Here is a 23,106-nt window from a genome sequence, read left to right on the forward strand (position 1 = left end):
CTATGTAGATGAGGAAACAGAGGCAGGAGAGTTGTCCCACAGTCAGTCAGTGCCTGGATTCAAATGAGAACCTAGGACTCAGAACCACCCAGTGCTCCCTCTGCCCCCCACCCTTGCCCATGCTGCTTTCTGGCTCTGCCTTGATCTCAGTGGCCTCTGGCTAGTTGCTTGGTGGCCATACTTTCCATCTGTGAAATGGGGAGGGCACAGGGGATTGATCACTAACAGGGGCTCTGACAACTTTGCTCTTCCTCTTTTGGGGTTATTTCTTCATACTTCCTGGAGTGGAGCTTTGTGAACAAAGAGGAAATGGCAATTCTGGGGGCCTCTGTCTCCCAGCAACATGGAAGACCTTCCACTCACCCAAGGCAACCTTGCCTGGACCGCCCCACTCCCTCCCTCCCTCCCTCATTCACTTACATGCACTTAGTGAGCACCTCCCATATGCTGGTGTGTGGGTCAGAGTGAGCTCTCTCTAGTGGCTCCATGCCAGTGGTTAGGGCTACGGTGGGGGTGTGGTGGAGGTGGGGTACTCCTTGCCCCAAAGCCCTGCTGGGCCTGTGGAGTACCAAACTCCACTTCTGGAGCATCTGCAGATTCTAGAGGGGAGACACCTGGGCTCTGCCCTACCCTGCCTGTTACCTGCCATGTGACTTTGGGCCAGTCCCTTTGCTTTGCTTGGTCCTCAGTTTCCCTAACAAGGATGACTGCAAAGGGAGAGCACGTTGGGGCTCTGCCAAGGATATCTATATGAATCTACGACTCATTTCTTTCATATAAACGAGGTTACAATCCTAATGTCTTATAGGCCAGGAAGGTGACAACGGTGACATGAGTGGAGGTTGGGGGACACTTGTATGACCCTTTGCCTCCAGATGCTTGTTGCTATGGGGAGGATGGGCCTAGAGTTTCCACATCTTTTGATATTTCAAGAGAAATTAGAAATATGTATTTAATAATCCCTGGATTATTTAACTTTAGAACCTAATGCAAAACAGTCGGCAAACGCCACATGGGTTGAATGTAGTCTGTGATCTGCACCTCCCTCCCCTTGGCAGCCTGTGGTTGACTTTAGGATGTGACCACACCTAAGGGCCCTGTCAGTCAAACACAATGCAGTGTGAACAAGTTTTCCTTGGTGACTCTGGGAGGGAAAGCAATAGGAACCCTGGGCTTTTGCAGAGGCAGAATGGACTGGGGAGGCTGTGGCCAGGGATGTGCCATCTGGCCAAAGGGATCAGCTGCCAACACTGGACCCTGTTTGACAGGCAGACAAGAGGCCAGCAGAGAGCAAGGCTGGGAGCCCACTCAAGGGCCGACTGGTGAACTCATGGCGGATGCCCGGGGACCGGCCCACGCTGTTCAATCCATTCCTGCTGTCTCTGGGGGTCCTCAGGTGGCAAAGGGTAGGCTGGCTCCAGCAGGGGCTGGAGGGGTGAGGGTGGATAGGAAGGATAGGGGAGGAAGGAGGTTGGTGTTAGTCAAGAGAGCGTGGGGGCTGAGAAGGAGGGATTGGGGCCCCTGGATGAAAGGAGAGGTGGCAGCTGAGTTTCTAATCTCCACTGGTCTCACTGGTCTCTGGTAAGGTGGGTTTTCCCACCTCCAGGGTGGGGCTAGGGGGGTTCATTTTCAGCTCCCAGGGTGAGAGGTGATGGGACAATCGCACAGCTGAGCCCTCTGAGCCCCTCCAATCAGCAACCCTGGCTGGGGAGCCAGGTAGGGGACAGAGGGTAAGAAAAGATAGGGAGGGCCTGCAGGGGCTCTGGAATTGCAAAGCAAGTCTCAGACCTGGGCCTGGGCCAGTTGCATAAACATCTGGCATTACGCAACCCACCCCCTGCCCAGAGGGACCTGTAAACACTCAAGGCTTCCTCAAGGACAAGGAGGAGAGGCAACTGTCTTGCCCCCTCCTGCCCCCTTCACAGTGGGCTACATGGGGCTTGGCATCTCCAGGAGCCACAGGCTGACTTATGAAGTCTGTCTGTCTCAGTGACAGGCCAACTCTTGTACCCACCATGGTTGACTCAGGCCCATTTTGCAGAGGCAGGCCTGAGGCTCAGGGGCAGGAACTGCCTTACCTGGGGTAGCACAGCCAGGGTGTCAGGATCTGAGTTTCCTCATTCCCGGGTGAGAGAGGTAGCAGTCAAACTCACATCTGTCTAGTGGGGAAATGGATGGAGACTCCCAGGGATATAGGGAGGGCTCCAGAGATTAGGATACACAGAGGGTGTGGGGGCAGTGCAGATACCTCCTATCCACTTCTTAATTCTCTGCTATGCTTTGGGAGCTAGGGCGCGGAGGGCAGCCAGGCACACGTGGTTATCTGGGTGCGGTGGCATCATCAAGCCCTGGACAGGAATGACCTTATCAGACCAAGTAAAGTTCACCCACACTCAGTGGAGCTGGCAGGAGAGGGCAGTCAAGTTCTTGGCTGAGAGAGGTGTGAGGAAGTGGGGAGAAGCTCTCTGGATAATGATGGTGACAGTGACCAGCAATTATTATGCACCCAACTGTACACCTGGTTGCATTTGGTCCTCACTACCAGGCACAGTTAGACTCATGTCATCCATGTACAGATGAGGAAGTAAAGTGACAAGAGGGAAAGTCACTTGTTCCAGATCACACGGGGGAAAAGCTGAGATTCAGATCCTGCTCAGCACTAAATGTTGACAAACCCTCCCCTGTGCACACTGATCTCCCTGGGCCCTCTGAGTCCTTAGCGCCAATAAGGTGTTCACCACAGACATGACAGCTGAGGCTTTGTGACTCTGGCTGTAATGATTCTTTCATCTGGGGACAAGGACACAAGGGTGCCAGAAGTACGATACCAAGGCCTTCCCTGACAGTTACTGGAGAGCCAGAAAGCTGGGCTGGAATTCTGTCTCTGCCTCTAACTGGCTGTGTGCTTTGGGCAATTGTCTCCCTTCTCTGAGCCTTACCTTAGTGTCTTCTACACAGGGCACTAGATAACTCCAAAGTTTGGTGACTTTGGGCTTGGCCAGCTTAATAACTCACCCCTGGGTCCCTGGGATTCTGCTGCTCCGTCCTGCAGGAGTGAGCTGTGATTTCTTTACTTGTGCGTCTGTTCATTTGACCAGTGTTTACTGAGGATGTACTGTGCATCAAGGCTCTGGCCTCCCAGACATAAAAACCACATTCCACCCCTGCCCACAAGAAGCACAGTGAGAGAACATGCACGGAACACAGTGGAGACATTGCTTTAGTGGAGGGATGAGCAGGCAAGATGGATGCAGGGAGCACCTGGAGAGGGATGGGATGCAGGGGCAACTGGGCAAGGGGTCTTCTGTCTGCTGACTCACTCTTCAAGGATTGAAGGCCTGCATGAAGTGTAGGGAGAGGGTGGGGAAGAATCTAGAGTGAAGTGGATATGCAGGTGACCTCCGTGGGAGGGACTCCCAGTGGGCGATGTTGGGAAAGATCTTCAGTTCCTTGGGCCTCCATTTCTTCATCTGTGAAATGGGGATAGTAATTACAAGAACAATCACTTTTGAACCCCAAATCAAGATGGCAGAATAGTTGAAATAGCAATTCATTCAGGCTCCCTTTACCCCTAACCCAAGGAAAAGTAGTTAGGGATAAAGAGGTTGGTCTAGGTGCTTTCCTTGGATTAGTGCTTCGTCCTTATATCAGCCTCATGAGGTAAAGGGCACTAGCACATTCTATGAAGGGTGAAATCCAAGTTCAGAGAACTCAAATACCTTGCTTAATGTTGAACAGCTATGCAGCACAGGCTACCACGTGCATTTAGCAACAAATTCCACCAGGTCCCTCCTCATCTGCAGGACTCAGATGAACTCCGGCCCTAAACAAACTGCCAAATGCTCCTGGGAACACGAGCATCGGGTGCACACTCAGGCCCGGGAACCCAAAACGTTCTTAACTGATAATGACCCGAGGTGAGAAGAGGGCATTTCACAAAGGCCCTACACTCAAGAACTCATTTTGTGTGCAGCTTTCTTGCTAGCTATTTTCTTACTGTGTGACCTAGGTCACAGATGGCCCAAGTCTCTGAGCGTCCGTTTTCTCATTTGTTAAATGGGGACCAGGAGCTGAGACACAAGTAACCAGCTGGGCCCGTTGGGTTGTTAATGTGTGCTTTGACCACATCCCCAACCAACCAAGGCGCCAACACCTAATGGACCCATAGCTCCGTAGGATGACTAGGGTCTGGGACGGGATGCCGGAGTCCGGCAACCAGAGGGCCACGCCCAGAGGCCCCGGCCTCGACGCTATGGCCGGACAGAGTCACCTGCACGCAGAGCTCTTCCTTCCTCCCAAGCTGCCACCGCCCCATCCGCCCGCCCCGCGGCCCTGGCGCGTCCGTCCCGTCGCGCAAGCCCCGCCCCCCCAACCAGGCCCGCGCTCTCATTGGCCCGGCTGCCGCCCCCGCCACTGTTTGTCTCGGCGTCCCAGCCGCCCATTGGCTCGTCCGGGTCCTCCCAGGAAGTTTGAAAAAAAAAAAAAAAAAGTTTTATGGGCGGATGGAAGGGGCCGGGGCAGCGCCGGGGAAGGGAAGGGCTGGAGCAGCGGCGGCTGGGCGGCCGAGAGGGGCGGCGGCGGCGGGGTGTCCGCGCCGCAGAACCTGGCCCGTGAGCCCCTTCTACCTTCCTGCCTCCGGCTCCCGCCGCCCAGGGGCGCCGCCATGACGGTGAGTGTCTCCGGTCGAGACCTGGGCAACGGGCGAGGAGGAGCCGACCGCTCCCCGCCTTCCCGGGGAGCCCCTTCCTCACTCCCTGGAGGCGGGAAGGGGTCTCGGCCGGAAGACTGGGTGACTCCGCGGCCCGGGCCGGCCAGACCCGCCTCCCCTCCCCTCCTCACCTCCTCACCTGCGCTCCCATCCTCACCCCACGAGCGCAGGCCACCCGAGGAGGTGGGAACTCCCCGCAACCGTCCCGCGCAACCGTCCTCGCTTTTGCAGAACCAGTCACGGACGGATTCGGGGCCACCCTTTCCCCCTCTCCGACAGCCCCCCAGGTGAACAGCCGGTTCCCCCCGGCTACCTGGGGCTCCGGGCCCCGGGAGGAGCGCACATGCGCCTGGCCTGACCCTGGGTCGTTGCCTCGGTTGGGAAGAGGCGCTTCGGAGCTTGCACGGGTCGCGCTGACCCTGGCCTAACTTGGCAAGATTGGTCACGCGTGTGGGCGCTGGCCCGAGGTTAGGGGATGATGAGGGGCCGGCCCGCCCACCGCATGGTCCGGGAGCCCATCCTGCCGGGTCTGAAACGGTGTTCTCCCAGTGCTGGGGCCTTGGCTGGGGCACACATGGCAGGGGCTAGCGTTTCTCTTGGGGGTGAGCCCTACTCAAGGCCGTCAGTACTGTGCCTTCATTGGCCTGTCGAACCTCACACCTGAGTCCACTGTTCTCCCCATTTCACAGACAGGTAAACCGAGGCTTGGGAGGGACACTGGTGAGTTGCCAGAGGGTGATTCCCCCACACTCCCCTGACTGTAAGGGAAAAGTAGCCCCTGTCCTGGGTCAGGAGGACCACCTGACTATGGTATTCTGGAAGGGAGTGGTGGGGCTGCTTTTGATTTCAGGCCCTGAGAGCCCGGTGGCCCTATTGGGGTTGGGAGGAGCACGAGCAGGGTGTGTGTACACATGCGCATCTCTGCCTAAAAGTGAGTGGAGCCCTAGTGAGGGGTGGGCTGCGCTGCCGGGGGCGTGGCCTGTGGGGCCCAGTCTCTGAGTGTGATGACCTGGCGCTGCTGCTGCTGCCTGGACTTCCTCGGCCTCCGCACATCCTGCCACCTCCCTGCTGGCCTTTCCTGCCGTCAGCAGCAGCCACCCCTTCCCAGGCAGGGAGTAGAGAGATGTGGGGGGAGGAGCTGAGTCCGTGTCTTGGGGCCAGGGGGAAGTGGTTGCATGGCCCACCGGGTGTCTGCCAGGCCCCGAACTGGGTGATTTCATCTTACCAAATTGATCTTTTAAGTTGGGTACTATCCCCATCAAACAGCTGGAGAAACTGAGGCTTAGAGAGGTGAAGGAACATGCCCTGGTGAGGAGGTTGGTCCCTGGCTGGATCAGAATTTGTATCCAGGTCTGTCCCAGTTTGTTTTCTAGGGAGAGATAAGAAAAGTACACAGTTTGCCGCTCCCGGGCAGTATGTGTTGAGCAAGGGTGAGGCTGCTGGGCATAGCATGCGTGTGGTGCTGGGAGGAAGGCAGTGCTGGTAGGAGGAGGGCTTCCAGAGGGAGATGTCCTGTGATATTACGACTTTGTCAGGTGGAGATGGACAAGGGAAGGACAGAGCTTTGGGAGGAGGGAACGGTGTGAACAAAGGCTAGTTGGCCCTGTTGGGGATGCTAAAAGCACAGAGGAGGCCTGAGAAAGCACTTTGGGCTTTGGTCAGCTCGATGGGGAGCCATGAAAGGTTTTGGAGCAGAGTGAAGGCCCATGATCACCACTAGCTGTGCTCACTGAGCTCCTCCTGGCTGCCATTCATACTGAGCCAGCTCTGAGCTGGTGTTCCTCCTATGCCTTCCTCAACCCTCTTTCTCTCTCTAGTCCATCACTTTGTTCCCCACCCCTGAACACAGGGATGTAGACAGCCAATGGCTCAGGTGCTGGGATTTGGTAACTGCTTAGAAACTGCAGGGAACTTGAGATTTGGGGCTGGACCTGGAGTCTGGATTGTCTTCCACCTTCTTGCCTGAACTCCGGCAGAGCTTTGCTGAGAAGCCTCGTTACCCAGCCATTGCCAGGCATCAAATTATATACTTGTTTCCTTGTTTATTGTCTGTGTCTCCTAAGATCCACCAGGGCAGGGGCACAGCTCTTACTCACAGCTGATTTCTTGCCCTAGAACAGAACCTGGCTTTTAAAAGTCTGGGGTAAGGTTTCCAAAAAGTCTCCCTGAGCCCCATAATGTGCCGGCTCCTGGGTCCTGACTGGCTTGCCTGGAGGCTAAAGTAAAGGCCATAAGACAATCCTGATGCAACAGGGACCTCTGCCAGGGCTCCCCACTGAGGGAGGCAGCAGTGGGGAGGGGGCAGCTGGCAGGCTGAGCAGGGTAAGTAGTGGGAAGAGGCCTCAGCAGTGCAGATCAGCACCTTCTTCAGGCATAAGTAGGGACTTGCTTTGGCCAACAAGGAAGCCTAGTATTTCAGACCGAACAACATGGCAGTTGTGAAGAGTTCAGAGTCCTGGTGTGTTGGGGATTTGTGAGCACTGTGATAGTATAAACAGGGGCCTCCAGGCAAGGGGAGGCCAGGCTGGAAGGGAAGATGAGGCAGGTGTATTTTGTTTTGGAGTCACCTGGAGCCATTCCCAGAGGTTTTAAGCAGCCATGTGACACTAGGCCTTTTTGAGTGGGTTCCCCTGGCAGTGTTGGGTAGAGGGGGCTGAGGCCACTGTCTAGGCAGGAGGCAGGACTGACCTGTGGCCAAGGTCAGGAAGGAGAGCATGAGCCTGTGGCTACTCCTCAAAAGAGAATGAAGAAGCTACACTACCTGCAAGTGGAGAAGCAGGGCTGGCCCTGACAGCTTGAGAGCCAGGCCGGCAGGCCTTTTGATTCTGGCCACAGGTTCCCCTGCCAGAGAGTTTAAAAACTCTCATTAGCAGTGCTAGGTCGTGCCTGACATGGTGTGCTTTGCATCTGTACTGGCCTTGGAGGGTCACCAGGCTGCTCCGTCTGCAGCCATGGTTCCTGGGGCCAGGTTGGGGTGAGCGAAATGTCCTCAAAGCTTAAGAAACAAGAACAAGGAGCCAGAAGATGTTTATTCAGCTTGTCCTGGGGCCTGCTGTGGCCAGCCTTAGCCAGACCCTGGGTCAGTGGGGGATCCCAGGCTGGAGGGAAGTGGAGGCAGGTGTGGTTGGTCATGGTCATCAGCCTTAGCTTGGGACTACCCTGGGCAGCCTTGTCACAGGTGGGTGATAGGCTAGCAGAATAGAGAACAGACAGGACGAACACAGCCCCAGGGTTTCCTGGCTTGGAGCAGAACCTCTCTCCTCCTTCAGACAGATATGCAGGACGAGGCTGCCAGCTTACAAAGGTCCCTCACCATGCCTGTGAAGGGTTCTGGATGTCCAGGCTACTGACCCAAACTCTCTCAGCCCATTTCCTCCACCTAAGAGGGGTGGGTCAGGAGAGGTGGCTAGGTCAGATGGCTCTGGTTTCCAGCTGTCGCCACTCACCCTACTAAGCTGAGCCACGACTGCCTCCACGCAACCAGACACCTTGGTCTGGTGAGGCTGTGATGTAGGCGCTGATAGGTGGGCTCAGAGCCATGGTAACAGGTGGCTGCCTCCACCACCACCACCGGCCTGGCCTGCTCTGCACACCTCCCTGCCAGTGAGTAGGAGTTGAGACTGTAGAGGGACTGGGACCTAGATGAGAGAGGACCCCAGTGTGCAGGGAGGGTCTGATGGCTGCTGCCTTCCAGATGGGCTTGGTCAAGAAAATACCAGTGTGAGAAGCTTCTTCAAGTAGGTCTGGGTTAGGGTATGAGGCTCACATGCCCCTGTGGACATGCTGCGGCTGGGAGCCCCCAAGCCCCGAGGCTGTGCATCCCTGGGCAGTATCTGGCAGGTAGGGCTTGTCAGGACTAAAGTGACATGACTTTCCCAAGGAGACCTAGGCTTCCTAAGGGGACCTCAGCCTGGGCCTGACTCTACCTTTTAGGTCTCTAGGAGACAAGGAAGGGCAGGACTGACTGGAGGGCCAGCGTGCAGAGGTGGGCAGAATTAGGGTGCGTTCCTAGTGGGCCACCTGGGCCTTGTTACAGGGGACCTAGACAGTCTGCTCAGCCCATTGCTTTGGGCTACCTAGGAGTCTCTATAGCAAGGTCCCCTTGGCTCCCTCTCCTCCCAGAGGGAGGGAAGCTTGGACATCTGGGGTGTATGTGTCAGCCACTTGGCCCAACCTGTTGGATCTCAGAGGATGCCGGATGTTGGGGGAAGGGGCCAAGGCTGCCTCAGTGGCTGGAAGTCTTTGGATTTGAGGGGCTCTCTGGGCCTTTAGCCCCTCTACTGGTTTTATCAGACCTCAGTCTCATAGGACTTGGGATAAAATGTATACTGCACCCCTCTGTGCAGCCCAGGTGGCCTCCTGTGGGCCTGATTCATCTTTCTCTCACCTCCCACAGCCCGACCTGCTCAACTTCAAGAAGGGATGGATGTCAATCCTGGATGAACCTGGAGAGGTTAGGAGGGCTGGATGGGAGGGGAGAGGTGGGCTGGGCTGGGCTGGTGCGGGGTCTCCCTGGCCTTTCCAGCCTTCTGGAGGCCCTCACCTCTGAGGGTAGGGGTGGAGCTCAAAGGTGGGGGCCAGGTGAAAGCCCTAGGGAAGTGCGCTCCTTGTGCAGTGGAAGAGAAGACCTGGCAGGTGGAGGACAGAGGCTGCTGCCCGTATGTTTCCTGAGCAGTCTACAGTGTGAAAGTCACAAGGTGGAGGCCTCCTGGCTACACGTGCCCCACACCCCTTTCTCTGCTCTCATCATGAGCTCCTTGGCCATCCCACTTCATGACCCTGACTAGGGATCTGAGGATGTGAGGTGGAGGGTTCACAGAGATCCCCTGGCCTGGGACAGACTGCCTAAGGCTCGGGCATGAGCTGAGAGCACAGGCTCAGAAGTTTTACCAACCCGGGACTCACTGGTGGAGTCACAGCGTTCTCTAGGCCTCAGTGGCCCCATCTGCGAAGTGGGCGTAGTGGGTGATGAGTGGAGAATAAAGTCAGAGATCAGCAGTGGAAGGGTCCCATAGTCCCTTTGGCCTACTGGGAGCTCAGCTTATGACCCTTCTGTCTGTCTACTGTATCTATCCTTGGAACCAGAAGGTACAGTGGCTATTTTGCCAGCTTTGCCTTTCTGCTGCCATACTGGAGCTTGGGAGCTGAGTTGGCATCCTGCCCACCTGGCCCGGGAGGGGCCACCTCTCACCCCAGCCTGCATGCGCCTGTGGCTCGGGTCTGCGTGCAGCCTGCATGCCGGGCAGGGCTCAGAGCCAAAGGGAATCTCATTGTGTTTCCTGCCCACACACTTTATTCCTTCCAGCCTGCAGCCTTCCGTCCCTGCTGCCTGCCCACCATCCCCTGGTGGCTGCTCTCCAGGAGCACACAAGGCCTGGCACCCTGCCAGTGACCCCTTCCTGGCCTTCCCACCCAGGGTCCCTGGAGGGCAAAGGGATTATGAGCCCCACCCAGAACTGGCCATTACTCATGCTCCTTCATGGGGTTTTGGAATGTCTGAGCTGGAAGGGCTCTGGGAGTGTCACCAGCCCAGCCCCCCATGCACAGACAGGAGATAAGCCCATGAGTGTCTGTCCCTTCTAAGCCTTGGACAGCTCAGGCTAGAACTGAGCACCTGAGGCCCATGGAGCTTATCCAGTTCCCAGCACGGACACCCAGAGTAGGCCTGGAAGGACCAAGAAGCTATTGACTGCCCCAGGTTGCAGAGAGGCAGTTGAGGTCCCAGGCAGCAACTTGATCCACTCAGGGAAGGCAGGATGGTCCTAAGTGGCCAGCCACTTGCCAATAGCTTGGTGCCCGTCCCTGCGCCAAGGGCTGTGAGAGACATGGGGTAGGTGTTTCTAACCTTACTGGAAGGCTTAGGAACTTTTTTTTTTTTTCAGTATTGGGGCTTGAACTCAGGGCCTACACCTTGAGCCACTCCACCAGCTCTTTTTTTTTTTTTTTTTTTTTGTGATGGGGTTTTTTGAGATTAAGGTCTCATGGACTATTTGCCCCCGGGTGGGGGGGGGTGCCTTTGAAATGTGATCCTCCTGTTGCTTGCCTCCTGAGTAGCTAGGATTACAGGTGTGAGCTATCAATGTCTGGCAAGGCTTAGGAACTTTTTAGCAGCTCTGCTGTATAGTCAGAAGACTGATGCTCAAATAAGTAGAGACACTTGCTTGCAAGCACACAGCTAGCAAGGGACTGTCACACCCTAGGTCCCTGGATACTAAAAGCCTGTTTCTCAGGGGAAGCAGCATGGAAAGAAACAGAAAGCATTATCCTTGCTGCCCTGGAAAATTTACTAAGTTCTGGAGGGAAGGAAGCTAAGTACTTGAAACAACAAACAGTATAGATAGCTTGGTGACATGGGGGAGTCCCAGGAAGGCTGAGGTTTGGGTGACCTGCACTGACTCTGGCAGTGGGTAGACCTCAGCTGGCATTCGAGTGGAGTAACCAGAGCCTAGAGGTAGGCTGAGTTTGGTGTGTGGGATGTCAGGCTGTTCCATGCCCTTGTCCCTTGCCTGCACGTGTTGTCAGCCAAACCTTAGCTGTATTGAGAGGCACTGCAGAAAGCTCTCTAACCCGTGAATTACAAACGTGCATGCAGGGCTTTACCTAATAAGTGCAAGGCCCTGAGTTCAAACCTCAGTACCACAAAAAGAAAAGTGCACATATGTTATAGCGTTCTCCCACATTGAACATGTGGATACCAGTGTGCAGGTGGGAAGAAAAGACTCTGCCTGGTACTCGGCCATCCACCTTAAGCCCCTTGCCAGTTCTCTTGTCCTGCAAAACTTTGTCCTTGATCACTGCTGTGGCATTCCTGGGGGGGGCTCATTATAATTTTCTGACCCCACTTAGCCCCTGACTTGTTAGGCAAGTGATCTTCCATAGGTCATGTCCCCTCTCTGATCTGCACTAGGGTGGTACCTAAGGAACCTTGTATCTTCAGAGGGTTCTGGGAGCATCAACAAATCTAGGGGAGTGCATGGTTTTGGAAAGTCAACCCATTTTACAGCTGCTGCCCCCTAGAGGCTTGGAGGGGGAAATGAAGGGACTCTCTTCAGATCTGGCTTTCAGACCCAGGGCTTCCAACCTCAACTGTGAGAATGGCTGATTGTCAGCAGCTCCTAGGCAGAATTGTTGGCATGAGCTCCTTCCTTCCACCCTCACCACCTTCTTGCTCATCATCTCTTCTCCTTTGCAGTGGAAGAAGCATTGGTTTGTGTTGACAGATTCAAGCCTCAAGTATTACAGAGACTCCACTGCAGAGGAGGTGAGGCAACTGAGTGGGAGGGTCCTCTCCCCGTTCATGTGCCCATAACCCCTGGCAGGGGCTGGGATCAGGGGAGTGGGCTCTCCAGGCCACTCATTCGACCACTGTGGGACCTCCTGCTCTAGGCAGATGAACTGGATGGTGAGATTGACCTGCGCTCCTGCACAGATGTCACTGAGTATGCTGTGCAGCGAAACTATGGCTTCCAGATCCACGTGAGGCTGCATGCAGCAGGGGGGAAGCGGGCAGCATGACCAGAGACCCAAGAGGAGGTGTTGGTGTTGACTTTGACTCACTTATATACCCAGAGACCCATCCTCAGAGCCAGTCAGCAGCGCCGACACTAACTATATCTAGGGAGAACCTTGAGCCACCAGCACTGTGCCCAGGCTAGCAGGGGAAGATTAATGCCCTTTTCCCACCCCTCAAGACCTTAGACACTCTCCTGGGAAAGAAGGGCTGCCTCCCTGGTGTCCATGGTGGGAGGGAGCATGAGTCTGGCCATGTGGCAACCTATCATGGGATACACTTGCAGACAAAGGATGCTGTCTATACCTTGTCAGCCATGACCTCAGGCATTCGGCGGAACTGGATTGAGGCTCTGAGGAAGACTGTGCGTCCAGCTTCAGCCCCAGATGTCACCAAGTATGTGCTGGGCTAGGCTGGGGCCTTGGGGTGGCACTTAACCCTGTATCCCTGAGCAGGGTTCTAGACACTCCCCTGAGGGCCCTGTGGCTGTACCTCCTGGGCCTCAGTTTCTCTAGCAACAAAATGGGGAGAAAGTAATGAGCACCACTGGTATTCATGCAGAAATGCATTGAGGATGTGAGGTTTGACCTACCACCCCTCATGTCCCCCAGTTCCTGAAAGAGTCATGTAAAAAGATAATTGTGAGGCAAAGGCCCTGCTAGGTGGCTCTTCTGTCTCTGTGGTGGGGCTGTGCCTGAGCCTCTGCTGAGGAGAGCCTAGGCACCTTGGTGCCTCTGCTCCCCCTCTGAGATGAGGTGCCTCCCTCCTCAAGGTTGCCATGGTAGAGGAACGGGGCGATTTGTTACCTGATGGCAGAGCCCTCTGGGGAATGAGGCTAGGAGCTGCTGGGTGAAAAAACAGAGCATGGTATGGAAGGGGGCTAAATGTGAGTCCCTCAGCTTGGCCACATCCTGGCTGCTTGACCTTAGGCCAGTAGCTTTTCCATCGGTGTTTCGGATTTCTCATCAGTTATGTTGGGTATTCAAGTGAGCAGATGTGCTGGAGGCCTTTATAAACTCCCGAAGTTTATAAATAGTTGGCCTACTATTCAATGTATGGGCTTGGCTGCTCAAACAAGGAAACTCCAGACACAGTGGCTTAAGCAAGGTAGATGTTTATTTCATTCTCAAGATCATCCCAGTGCTGTGTGGTCTAGGCCTGGTGGGCAGCTCGGCAGTGCTCAGCACACAGCTTCGCTTCTTTGTCAAAGGGCAATGCGTAGGCACCTAGGATGTCCCAGCCAGGAGCCATGGGAGTAGTACCCAACCCTTTAGACAGAGCTGCTTCTCACCCAAGTAGCAGAAGGTAGTCACATGGCCACATGTCACTGAAGGGGATTCTGGGAAGTGTAGTTTTTGAGCGGGAGTCCATACACCTAGCTGTATTGTGGAAGAAAAGAACAGCGATGGTCATTCAGAGTCTCAACAGCTTGTGCTCTGTGCACCCAAATGTAAGCAGTGCCCACAGGCATCTCTCCTATTCCAATGTGAGCCTCCTGAACCCAGGGCATTTTTTTCTCATGAGTTTTTTGGTGGACTGGAGGAGTGGCTCAAGTGGTAGAGTTCTTGAGTCCACCAAAAAAAACAAAAAAAAATGTAGAAAACAAGAAATGAGTTTTTTGGCTTCATGCTTTTTTTTTTTTTTTTTCGGTGGTGGTGGTACTGGGGTTTGAACTCAGGGCTTCACCCTTGCTAAGCAGGCACTCCATCACTTAAGCCATTCTGCCAGCCCTTTTTTGTGATGGGTTTTCTCTGCAACTTTTTGCCTGGGCTGGCTTTGAACTTTAGTCCTCCTGGCCTCTGCCTCCTGAGTAGCTAGGATTTCAACTGTGAAGCCATCAGGCACCTGCCTGGCTTTGTGCCTTTAATGATAGTGTATCCATCAGCATTTGCAAAGGACCTCCTGGTTGCTTTGTGCACATTTGCTTACCAAGCCCTCACATCCATGCCATGTGAGGCATTTTGTCCCGTGTGAGGCATTTTGTCCCATGTTCCAGATGAGTACCTGAGGCTCCAAGAAAGGAAGGGAAGCCAGACATTCTGGGCCCTCTGCTGGCAAATGGTAGAACTGGGATGTCCCCAGCATCTACTACTGATGAAGCTTGAGTTTTCCGTCTCTTGGTTGGACTGCTTGCTCCCCTGGGGTGTGTCCAGCCCCTGGCACTGGGCCTGGCACCCAGGTGGCCCTCTGAGTGGGCAAGGTCTTGCCTGACGTGGCTCTGCTGGTGCCCTAGGCTCTCGGACTGCAATAAAGAGAACACACTGCACAGCTACAGTACCCAAAAGGGCTCACTGAAGGTGGGGGAACAGCGAGCAGGCTCCGAGGTCATCAGCCGGGGTGGTTCTCGCAAGGTGGATGGGCCACGGCAGTCCCTGGACTATGTGGAGCTCTCCCCGTTGACTCAGAGCTCCCCACAGCGGGCCCGCATCCCGGTCCGCACTCCTGACCGTCCTGCCAAGCAGGAGGAGCTGGAGCGGGACCTGGCCCAGCGCTCTGAGGAGAGGCGCAAGTGGTTCGAGGCCACAGACAGCAGGGCCCCAGAGACACCTACTGGAGAAGGGCCACGCCGGAGCCTGGGCGCCCCCCTGACTGAGGATCAGCAGAGCCGGCTCAGTGAGGAGATCGAGAAGAAGTGGCAAGAGCTGGAGAAGCTGCCCCTGCGGGAGAGCAAGCGGGTACCACTCAACGCCCTGCTCAACCAAAGCTACGGGGAGCGCCGGGGGTCCCCGAGTGACAGCCACGAGGCCCTGGAGAAGGAGGTGGGCCCCTTGCCTCCCAGCCCCTCTCTAGTCCCTGAACGCATGCCTTGGCATTTATCTTACACACCTACAGTGATGGGGAGTTCAACCTTGATCTGCTCACTGTCACGCACCTCAGGCTTCTTGTTTGGAAATCTTACTTGGCCTTGGTGTTTATTTCCTGTTTTGCTTCTTTCTAGCTCTGCCCTTAATAATCATAGGGAAGAGAAGTGGGAAGCAAAGGGAGACCATCTGTTATGCATATTTTATAAACAAGCCTGTCCAGAGCCTCTTTACCTCCCTCAGCTCACATCTTGCTCATGGCATGTTGTGATCCTCCTGGGTGGACCTTGTCACATTGTCACTGACATGAGGCATAGCGATGTTTGCCCTGCTCCCTTCTTCATGAGTCATATCCGTGACTGCAGTGTGCAAGTCCCAAACCTCTCTTGTGATCTCATGGCCTAAGCTCTCCCAGGTCATTGGCCTGGCCATCCAGAAACCAGCCAGAACGTCCCTCTTGCCTGTGCCTAGCCATTCTCAAAACCAAAGCTGCTCCTAAGCACCCCACAGAAGTTGGGTTTGTAGCCCTGTGGAGCTGGAAGGCTGTGGGCTCTTTCCTTCCCGCTACCGGGTCCCTCTCCATTTCTGGGCCCCCATTGACCTGGTCTTCTCCCCTCGTAGGTCCAGTCTCTTCGTGCCCAGCTAGAGGCATGGCGTCTTCGAGGGGAAGCTCCTCAGAATGTATCCAGACCCCAGGAGGATAGTCTCATCCCTCCAGGCTACATCTCACAGGTAAGGCTGAGGAGCTGTTGTGTGGGGTTGGGGGCAAGTTTCTGGTTGCTGTGTTGTCAGAAAACAAATTTAAAACAGTTTGGAAGCCCTTCCTGTGTGCTAGATCCTGTGTGAGGCATGTGACGTGCATCCTCTCATTTCATCTCCCCACAGCTGGTGGGCATGATCACTGTGCCCATTTTACAGACAAGGCCACTGAGCTCTGAGAGGTTATGTGACTTGCCCGAGGTCACCCAGTCTGCAGGTGTCAAAGGTGGGATTTGAGCCTGGGTTCCACTGACTGCAGAGCCTATGTGTGAGTCCCCGTGTGACACTCTGCACTTGGACTCCTTCCCCTTCATCACCTTGGGGAAATGGGGAGCCCTGGGAATTGTTCCCTAAACACAGGGAGAGCCTGTTCATGCCTACCAAGGAGGTCTGCAGGATGTGGGAGCCTTCAGTGGCCCTCAGGGAGTGTACCTTCTGCCCGGACAGCACTTCTCAGCTGGGGGTGACTTTGCCCCTGGGGACAGTTGGTTTTGTCTGGAAACAATTTTGGTTGTCACGCTGAGACAACTGGATCCCCAGAAAAAAAGCATGTGTGTGTGTGTGCACATAGTTACTATAAATTTTACTGATACAAAAGATGTTTAGTATATAATTTACAAATAAAAATATATAATACTTTTTATTGTGAATTCCACATGGTGGATTTTTCTCAGAATGCTTTCAGTGATTTTCCATATTCTTGTGTCCACAGCTAATTAACAAATACACACAGATCTAATATAAATGCAGTTGCCATTTTTGTTTATGCTAACAAGTAAAGTGAGAATGCATATGGAAACTTCATCTGGTCAATATTGTGAGCGACTTCGCCAAATCAGATAATAGTTTCTATTGAGCATTCTATTAAGACTATTTCTGCAATTTTTTGTTCTGTGTACAATATGATGGTTATAGATGAGATACTTTCAAGTTTAATCTGTCATCCTAGCATTTTCTCAGCACTTGTTTAATTCTAGACAGTCCTTAAGACAGAGGGTCAAGTTGTGAGTTGTAACATCTACCAGTTCCCATGGTGTAAGTGCTCTCACCATGGTTGATGTTTGCTACCCATGCAAAGTCACTGAGCATAGCCTCGGAAGAGTCAGCACACCATCATGTAGCATTTCTGTCATACAGACACCACAGCCATAAACAACCTCGGGAACACATATAATAAACACAGTGAAAAAATTAGGGAATGACACTTTCTGACTATTGCCTTTGTTTTCAATATAATTAATTGTGAGTTTATAAATTTAGTTTTTAAAAATGGCCTTGCTTAGCACCTAGGTCACAAAATTCCTAAAAATTTGACAGTTATTTGCAGTCTATAGTACACCATTGCCCAAAGGAGAAAAGAATGCTGGGATCCTAGGCCCTGGATGGCAGGACCCTTCTAGAAGTTCCCAGGATTCAGTGTAGGTCACCACGGAAGGGGCTCTCTGGAAGGCTTCCTAGGTGGTGTATGTGTGGGGACACTGGTTGTAGCTGATGGTGGAGACTGGTTGTTGCCTATTAAAGATCTTCCAAGAGTAAGCTGAGAGTTATTAGTCTTATTCCATAGACCTTGGGAGGTCTGCCAGTGACATGGAAGGTGATCTTGGAGTTCAGAGACTCAGGAGGGGGCTAGGCTCAGGCCAGAGGAGCTAGGGCGTGGTTAGGAGAGAGTGGGTTGGTGGTGGGGGTGAGGGTGTATCTGGAGGGAGAAAATAGTACTTGATGATTGGGCCTAGGAGGGCAGAGAAGAGTCTGCAGGGCCCTGAGGCGAGGCTGCTGCACCAGCAGAGACCTCCATCCATGAGTAGTGAGTGGGAAGTTCTGCCACATGAGCAAGGAGAGTTGAGGCCTGTTGAAGAGGCCAGCCTGGACTTACCCGGACTTGGGGAGTATGGAGAAGGAGCCAGTGTTGTCAAAGACTTCCCTTGGCTCACACCTGGCCTGGGGGCTCTGCGAAGTCCAGGGGCACCTCTCTGAGTATGTCCATTCACCTATAAACAGAGCAGTTCCATCTTTGTCTGTTTTACTATTACAACTGACTTTAAATTCCATCTGAGAAAAGGTTTCTTCCAGCAAAATGAAATTTTAAAAGCATCCTGGGACTTCTCAACTTACAGATGGGGAAACAGAGGCCCAGAAAGGGAGTGTGACCTTTGAGCTGTAGGCAGACCTAGAATCCTAATTTCCTGGTCCCCACATGTTCCATTGGGCACTCCAAAGGATGTCAGCACTTTGTCTGGTTAGGCTGAGGTGGGCAGAGGCAGCAAGTGGAATTGGAGGGTTGGGAAGAAAGAAATAGTCAGGAAACAGTCAAAGATCATGGTGGGGGCATCTGAGCAAAGGCCAAGAAGAGGAGCTGAGTCATGTGTCCCCCTCAGCACAGGTGGAGGTGGCTGGATATTCAGTGGACCCTGGAGAGGTGACAGCTTGGGGAGGGATTCCCAGCTTGGTATCTCAGTTTGAGTAAGCACCTCTCTTTTAGGGCTGGGGGCCTTGCCACCACAGGACAACTGTTGGGAGGTCTGGGCTTCATGCATTGGGACTTCAGTGCCTTCTTTGGCAGAGGGGACCTTCCAGCCTAATGCAATGAGGGCACTGGCATTTCTTCATCTACATTGATGTCCATGTCAGAAGTGTGGCCAGTATGAGGACATCCAGGCCACTCAGGAAGGTAGGTCAGAAGCAGCAGGTGGCCTTCTAGGAGCCCTCCTCATAGTCTGGATCCCTCCTTCTGCCATCCCCCTGTACCCTGTGAGCTGCTGCTTCTGTCTACCTGCTCTGGCCCTTTAAGAATGCGGGCCTCAGCCCTCTCCCCCCACATTTCTGGGTGGGGCACTGACTAAGCTTGCACTCCTGTGCCCAGGGACCTTATGAGTTGCCCTTGTGGTACCTGTTTGAAAGATGTGGAAGCTAAAGATCAGACAAGGCTGGATGGGGGGTGGGAGAGGGGGGCTGATTCATGGCTACTCCATGGGGGTCTAATCTGTAGGACTCCAGGACTATGTTCTGTTGTCCTAAGTAGGGGGACATTTAGAGGGCAAGCCTAGAGGCCCAGCAGGACAGACATCCCCCCTCCCACTCAGAAAACTTAACTCAGGAGGCTTTTTCCTACCCTCCCAACAGCCTACGGGAGCCCTGGGAGTGGCTGGCTGCAGGAGAGGTGGCTGCACGTTGGCCAGGTGGGAAGAGCACAACCCTGATCTAGCCGTCTTGCCTCAGTTTGCCACCTCTTTATAACCGTAAACTTTTTTTTTAAATTATGTAAGAAGCATGTTTATATTTTCAAAAACAATTCAAAGGATGACCAGGGAGGTGTCTCGGTTGTAGGGTACTCTTTCCTGGCACATGCAAGGCCCTAGGTTTGACCTCCAGCAGCAGTAATGGTTAGAAACGAACACATAGCCGGGCACTGGTGGCTCACACCTCCAGCTACTTGGCATAACGGTTTGTGAGACCCCCATCTGAGCAGAGACAAGCTGGACATGGTGGCATGTGCCTTTCATCCCAGCAACAGCTGAAAGTGTAAAACAGGATCACAGTCCAAGCTGTCCTGGGCAAAAAGCAAGATTCTTATCTTCAAAATAACCAGAGCAAAAAGAGTTCGAGGTGTGGCTCAAACAGTAGAGTGCCTGCCTAGCAAACACATAGCCCTCAGTTCAAAACCCAGTACTGATAAAAAGCAAAAACCCTTTTCCCTGATTCTTCATACACATGTGATGATTGGTCCTAGGAGTGCACTGTGCTAGGTCAAGAGAGGGTTGAAGCCACGCACGGGAGGCTCACGCCTGTAATCCTAGCTATTCAGGAGGCAGAGATCAGGAGGATGGCAGCTCAAAACCAGCCCTGGCAAATAGTTCACAAGACCCTATCTCGAAAAACCCTTCACAAGAATAGGGCTGGTGGAGTGGCTGAAGGTGAGGGCCCTGAGTTCAAGCCCCAGTACCACAAAAAAAAAAAAAAAAAAAAAGAGGGATAGGGTTGTTAAAATACCAGGTGGTTTGTGGTGTTATGTGCCTGTAATCCCAGCACTCAGGAGTCTCAAAAAAAAAACCAAAAAACTGCACTGACACTGCCAAACTGCCCACATACACCCCATCGCAGTGGGCACTCAGTCTTGTAAGTCCTTGCCAACCTTGTCTCCAAAATCCTGTTTTGTATTAAGTCACCAATTTCAGCTCCTTTACTAAACACCTGCTATATGTCATGCTCTGGCCTGAATGTCAGGTATTCACTGCCTTCAGGGTATTATGGTCTGGAAGAGCAGAACCGAGGGAGGCAGGGGAAAGGCTGCCCAGAGACAGAGCTAGAAGAGACTTTTAAGCTGGGCTTCAGGCCAAGTGAATTACCCAGAGAGAGAATGTTGCAAAAATATGTTCCAGTCGGGAGGAACAGCATGAGCTAAAGCTCAAAGGTATGAACAAGCCACAAGGTAGTTTTTAAAAATATGAGCTTGTACCTAGGCACAGTGGCTCACATCTGAAATCCCAGCTAAGTGGAAATCTGGAGGATTGTGGTTTGAGGCCAGCCAAGCCAAATAGATCAAGCACCCATCTCAACCAATAAAGCTGGGTGTGGTGGCGTGCACCTATCATTGTAAATAGGGTGATGATCCAGGCAAAAATGTGGGACCCTATTTGAAAAATAAATGAGCAGAAAGGGCTGGGGGGTGTGGCTCAAGTGGTATTGTGCCTGTTTAGCAAGTGCTAGGCCCTGAATTCAAACCCCAGTACCACCAAAAACTAAAAAAAGAGAACAAGAATAACAAAATAAACTATGAGGTTGCTTGGCCAGGAAAGGTCAGGCAGCGATGAGGCACTGAGCACCAAACAAAGGGAAAGGGACTGACCCTGCAGGATGGGGGACTCCAGAGGGTTTATTTATTTATGCATTTATTTTTGGTGGTATTGAGAATTGAACTCCTGGCCTCACACTTGCTGGGCTAGTGTGGACTTATCCCAGTCCACTGCAGAGGGTTTAAAGCAGAACGGTGACAGGTGAGGTTTGTGGATGGTGAGAGTGACCTGGCATCAGGGGCAGGCGCAGGCTAGTGATGACTGGACACTGGTGAGCCTGCACATGGGCCAGGCCTGCCCTGAGGCTTCTTGCATGGAAGGTGGCTGGCCCAGCCCCATGACTTCCTGGCCTCTGGCCCGCAGGAGGCCTGTGAGCGCAGCCTGGCAGAGATGGAGTCCTCGCATCAGCAGGTGATGGAGCAGCTGCAGCAGCACCACGAGCGCGAGCTGCAAAGGCTGCAGCAGGAGAAGGAGTGGCTGCTGGCGGAGGAGACTGCAGCCACAGCCTCGGGTAAGGACCCTGCGCCTGCAGGCTGAGGCTCCTGACTGAACTGGGGAGGCCTTGAAACAGGAAGTGGGGTTGCAGCATCAGACTTGGGTTTGGAAGCCCCTAGCTGGTCTCTGGCCCTATTTGAAAAGGGGGACTGAGGCAGTAAGAGATCTGCCCATGTGCTGTGAGTCCTATTCCCCAGGGGTCTGCAGCTGCTGGGCAGCTACACTACCCACATGCTGGGGGACACTGATCAGCTACAGGCCCTGTCCTCACAGGAGTGACATCTCCCTGGGGAGCTCAGGGGGCCTTGCCAGGCCTAGCTGAGTGCCCTGTGCTGTGCCCCACATGCTCCTCATAGGAGTGCCCTAAGTCCTCACAGCACCCCCAAGGACATCCCCATTTCACAGGTGAGGAATCTGGGCCTCAGAGAGGTTAGTGACTTGTCTGGGACTGGAGTCCAGAGCACTCTGGCTGCAGGCAGTGATCTGAACGCCCTCTGCTTTCCCAAACCAGAAACAGAAAAGGCCTGCAACAGACAACTCTCTCTTCCCTAGTCCCACCACATACCTGCTGTGGCCACCTGACATGTACTAGGCACCCTGAGGGGCAAGGGGGCCACAGGACATTTGCTCGCATTCAAGAGTTCAAAGGAAATGGAGCTTTCTCGTCACCGGTGCTGGCCAAGTGCTTCCTATGTTTGAGCCCATAGCCACTCCTACATTTTCGGGAGGTCACCCTGTGCAGGCGCCATGTGGTAGTCACCCTGTGACAGCACAAAGGGTTTCTGAAGTGAACTTCATGAAAGTCAAGCGTGTGTGTAACAGAGACCACCAACGTGTCCCTGCACATCAGATTTCTACCAGAGCCTTATGACAAACTCGCTGTTTGGAACTTTGGGGTTTTGGAATTGTGGGTAAAACTATAATCCTTTTTAATCCTCACAACGACCTGTGTAGCGTGAAATAATCCTCGGTCCTTGAGAGCTCACGGTCTAAGAAATACAGCTAGCAGGAGCTAATATTTGGGTCCTTCCTCTGTGCCAGGCCCGGTTCTAAATGCCCTATAGACATCTTCAGCTGTAGTTATCACTCTTTGCAGATAGAGGTCTGAAACACCCAGGGGCTGCCACCTGCACAAAGTCATATAGACTTGTACTGACTGCAGAGCCAACCTCTGAACCACTAGCCTGATGGGGCAGAAGGACCTTGTTCAAGGACCGTGTAGACTCTGCAGGGATGGTGCTTCGTGTGGGGTCTTAACTAAAAGCACTAACAGGAAGTACCAATGGATAGACCAGTGTCTCCCTAGGAGGGCCATCAGATAGGGTTATCCTCCTCTGACAGGCTCAGAGAGGTTGAGCAACTTAACCCAAAGCCACTAAGTTCAGGACACAGCCTGGACTGCTCTGGACCCCTGGTGCAGTGTGCTTTGCACGCTGCTTCCTGGTGCAATATTCACCTGTATAAGTTGAGTCTCGGAGGAGGGCCAGTGCCTCTCAAACATCTTTCTGCCCTGCTCCCAGCCATTGAAGCCATGAAGAAGGCCTACCAGGAAGAGCTGAGCCGCGAGCTGAGCAAAACACGGAGTCTCCAGCAGGGCCCAGATGGCCTTCAGAAGCAGCACCAGTAAGATGGCTAAGGGGCCCTGGGGTCTTTGGCTGGGTCTGCCTCTGAGCCAGGGCCCACTGTCCACACTAGCAGTTGTGAATTGAGAACTTGGCTGAGGCCCTTGGCAGACAACACGTTGGTTTGCCTACTGTGATTCGTACCCCAGTCTTACAAGGAACAGAGGCTGCAGGGCCTCAACCAGTGCCCAGGCCAGTCCTGGTAGACAGTTCTTCAGGCTTAAACAAGGCTCAGGCTGGTCTCAGCCTCTACTTCTTCACCTCTACTTCTCCTTTTCAGTGTTCTCTAGAGCTGGGTTGCAGGTCACTTTTAAACAGCAGGTGTCTCTCTGCCACAGCACTGTCTGGAATGCTGGGGCTATAGTAGCTTTAGCGACAACCCCTTGAACCCACCCTCTCACAGAGGAAGCACCTGCAGCCC

At 53.6% G+C, this 23,106-nt stretch overlaps 1 protein-coding gene across 2 annotated transcripts in view; it reads left to right on the forward strand.

The window, feature by feature from the left end:
• Triobp (TRIO and F-actin binding protein) overlaps positions 1 to 23,106 on the forward strand; it is a 61,710-nt gene that overhangs the window by 34,393 nt on the left and 4,211 nt on the right. The window contains exons 10-18 of one of the 2 annotated variants that reach the window (XM_074084454.1): positions 1,269 to 1,406; positions 9,105 to 9,161; positions 11,901 to 11,969; positions 12,095 to 12,184; positions 12,505 to 12,614; positions 14,452 to 14,977; positions 15,641 to 15,751; positions 20,932 to 21,079; positions 22,584 to 22,686. In XM_074084454.1, the coding sequence (XP_073940555.1) occupies positions 1,269 to 1,406; positions 9,105 to 9,161; positions 11,901 to 11,969; positions 12,095 to 12,184; positions 12,505 to 12,614; positions 14,452 to 14,977; positions 15,641 to 15,751; positions 20,932 to 21,079; positions 22,584 to 22,686 (1,352 nt within the window). The remainder of the gene's footprint in view (positions 1 to 1,268; positions 1,407 to 9,104; positions 9,162 to 11,900; positions 11,970 to 12,094; positions 12,185 to 12,504; positions 12,615 to 14,451; positions 14,978 to 15,640; positions 15,752 to 20,931; positions 21,080 to 22,583; positions 22,687 to 23,106) is intronic. The other variant, XM_074084453.1, reaches the window with a different exon arrangement.

This window comes from Castor canadensis, chromosome 8 (assembly GCF_047511655.1).
Source record: "Castor canadensis chromosome 8, mCasCan1.hap1v2, whole genome shotgun sequence".
NCBI lineage: Eukaryota > Metazoa > Chordata > Mammalia > Rodentia > Castoridae > Castor > Castor canadensis.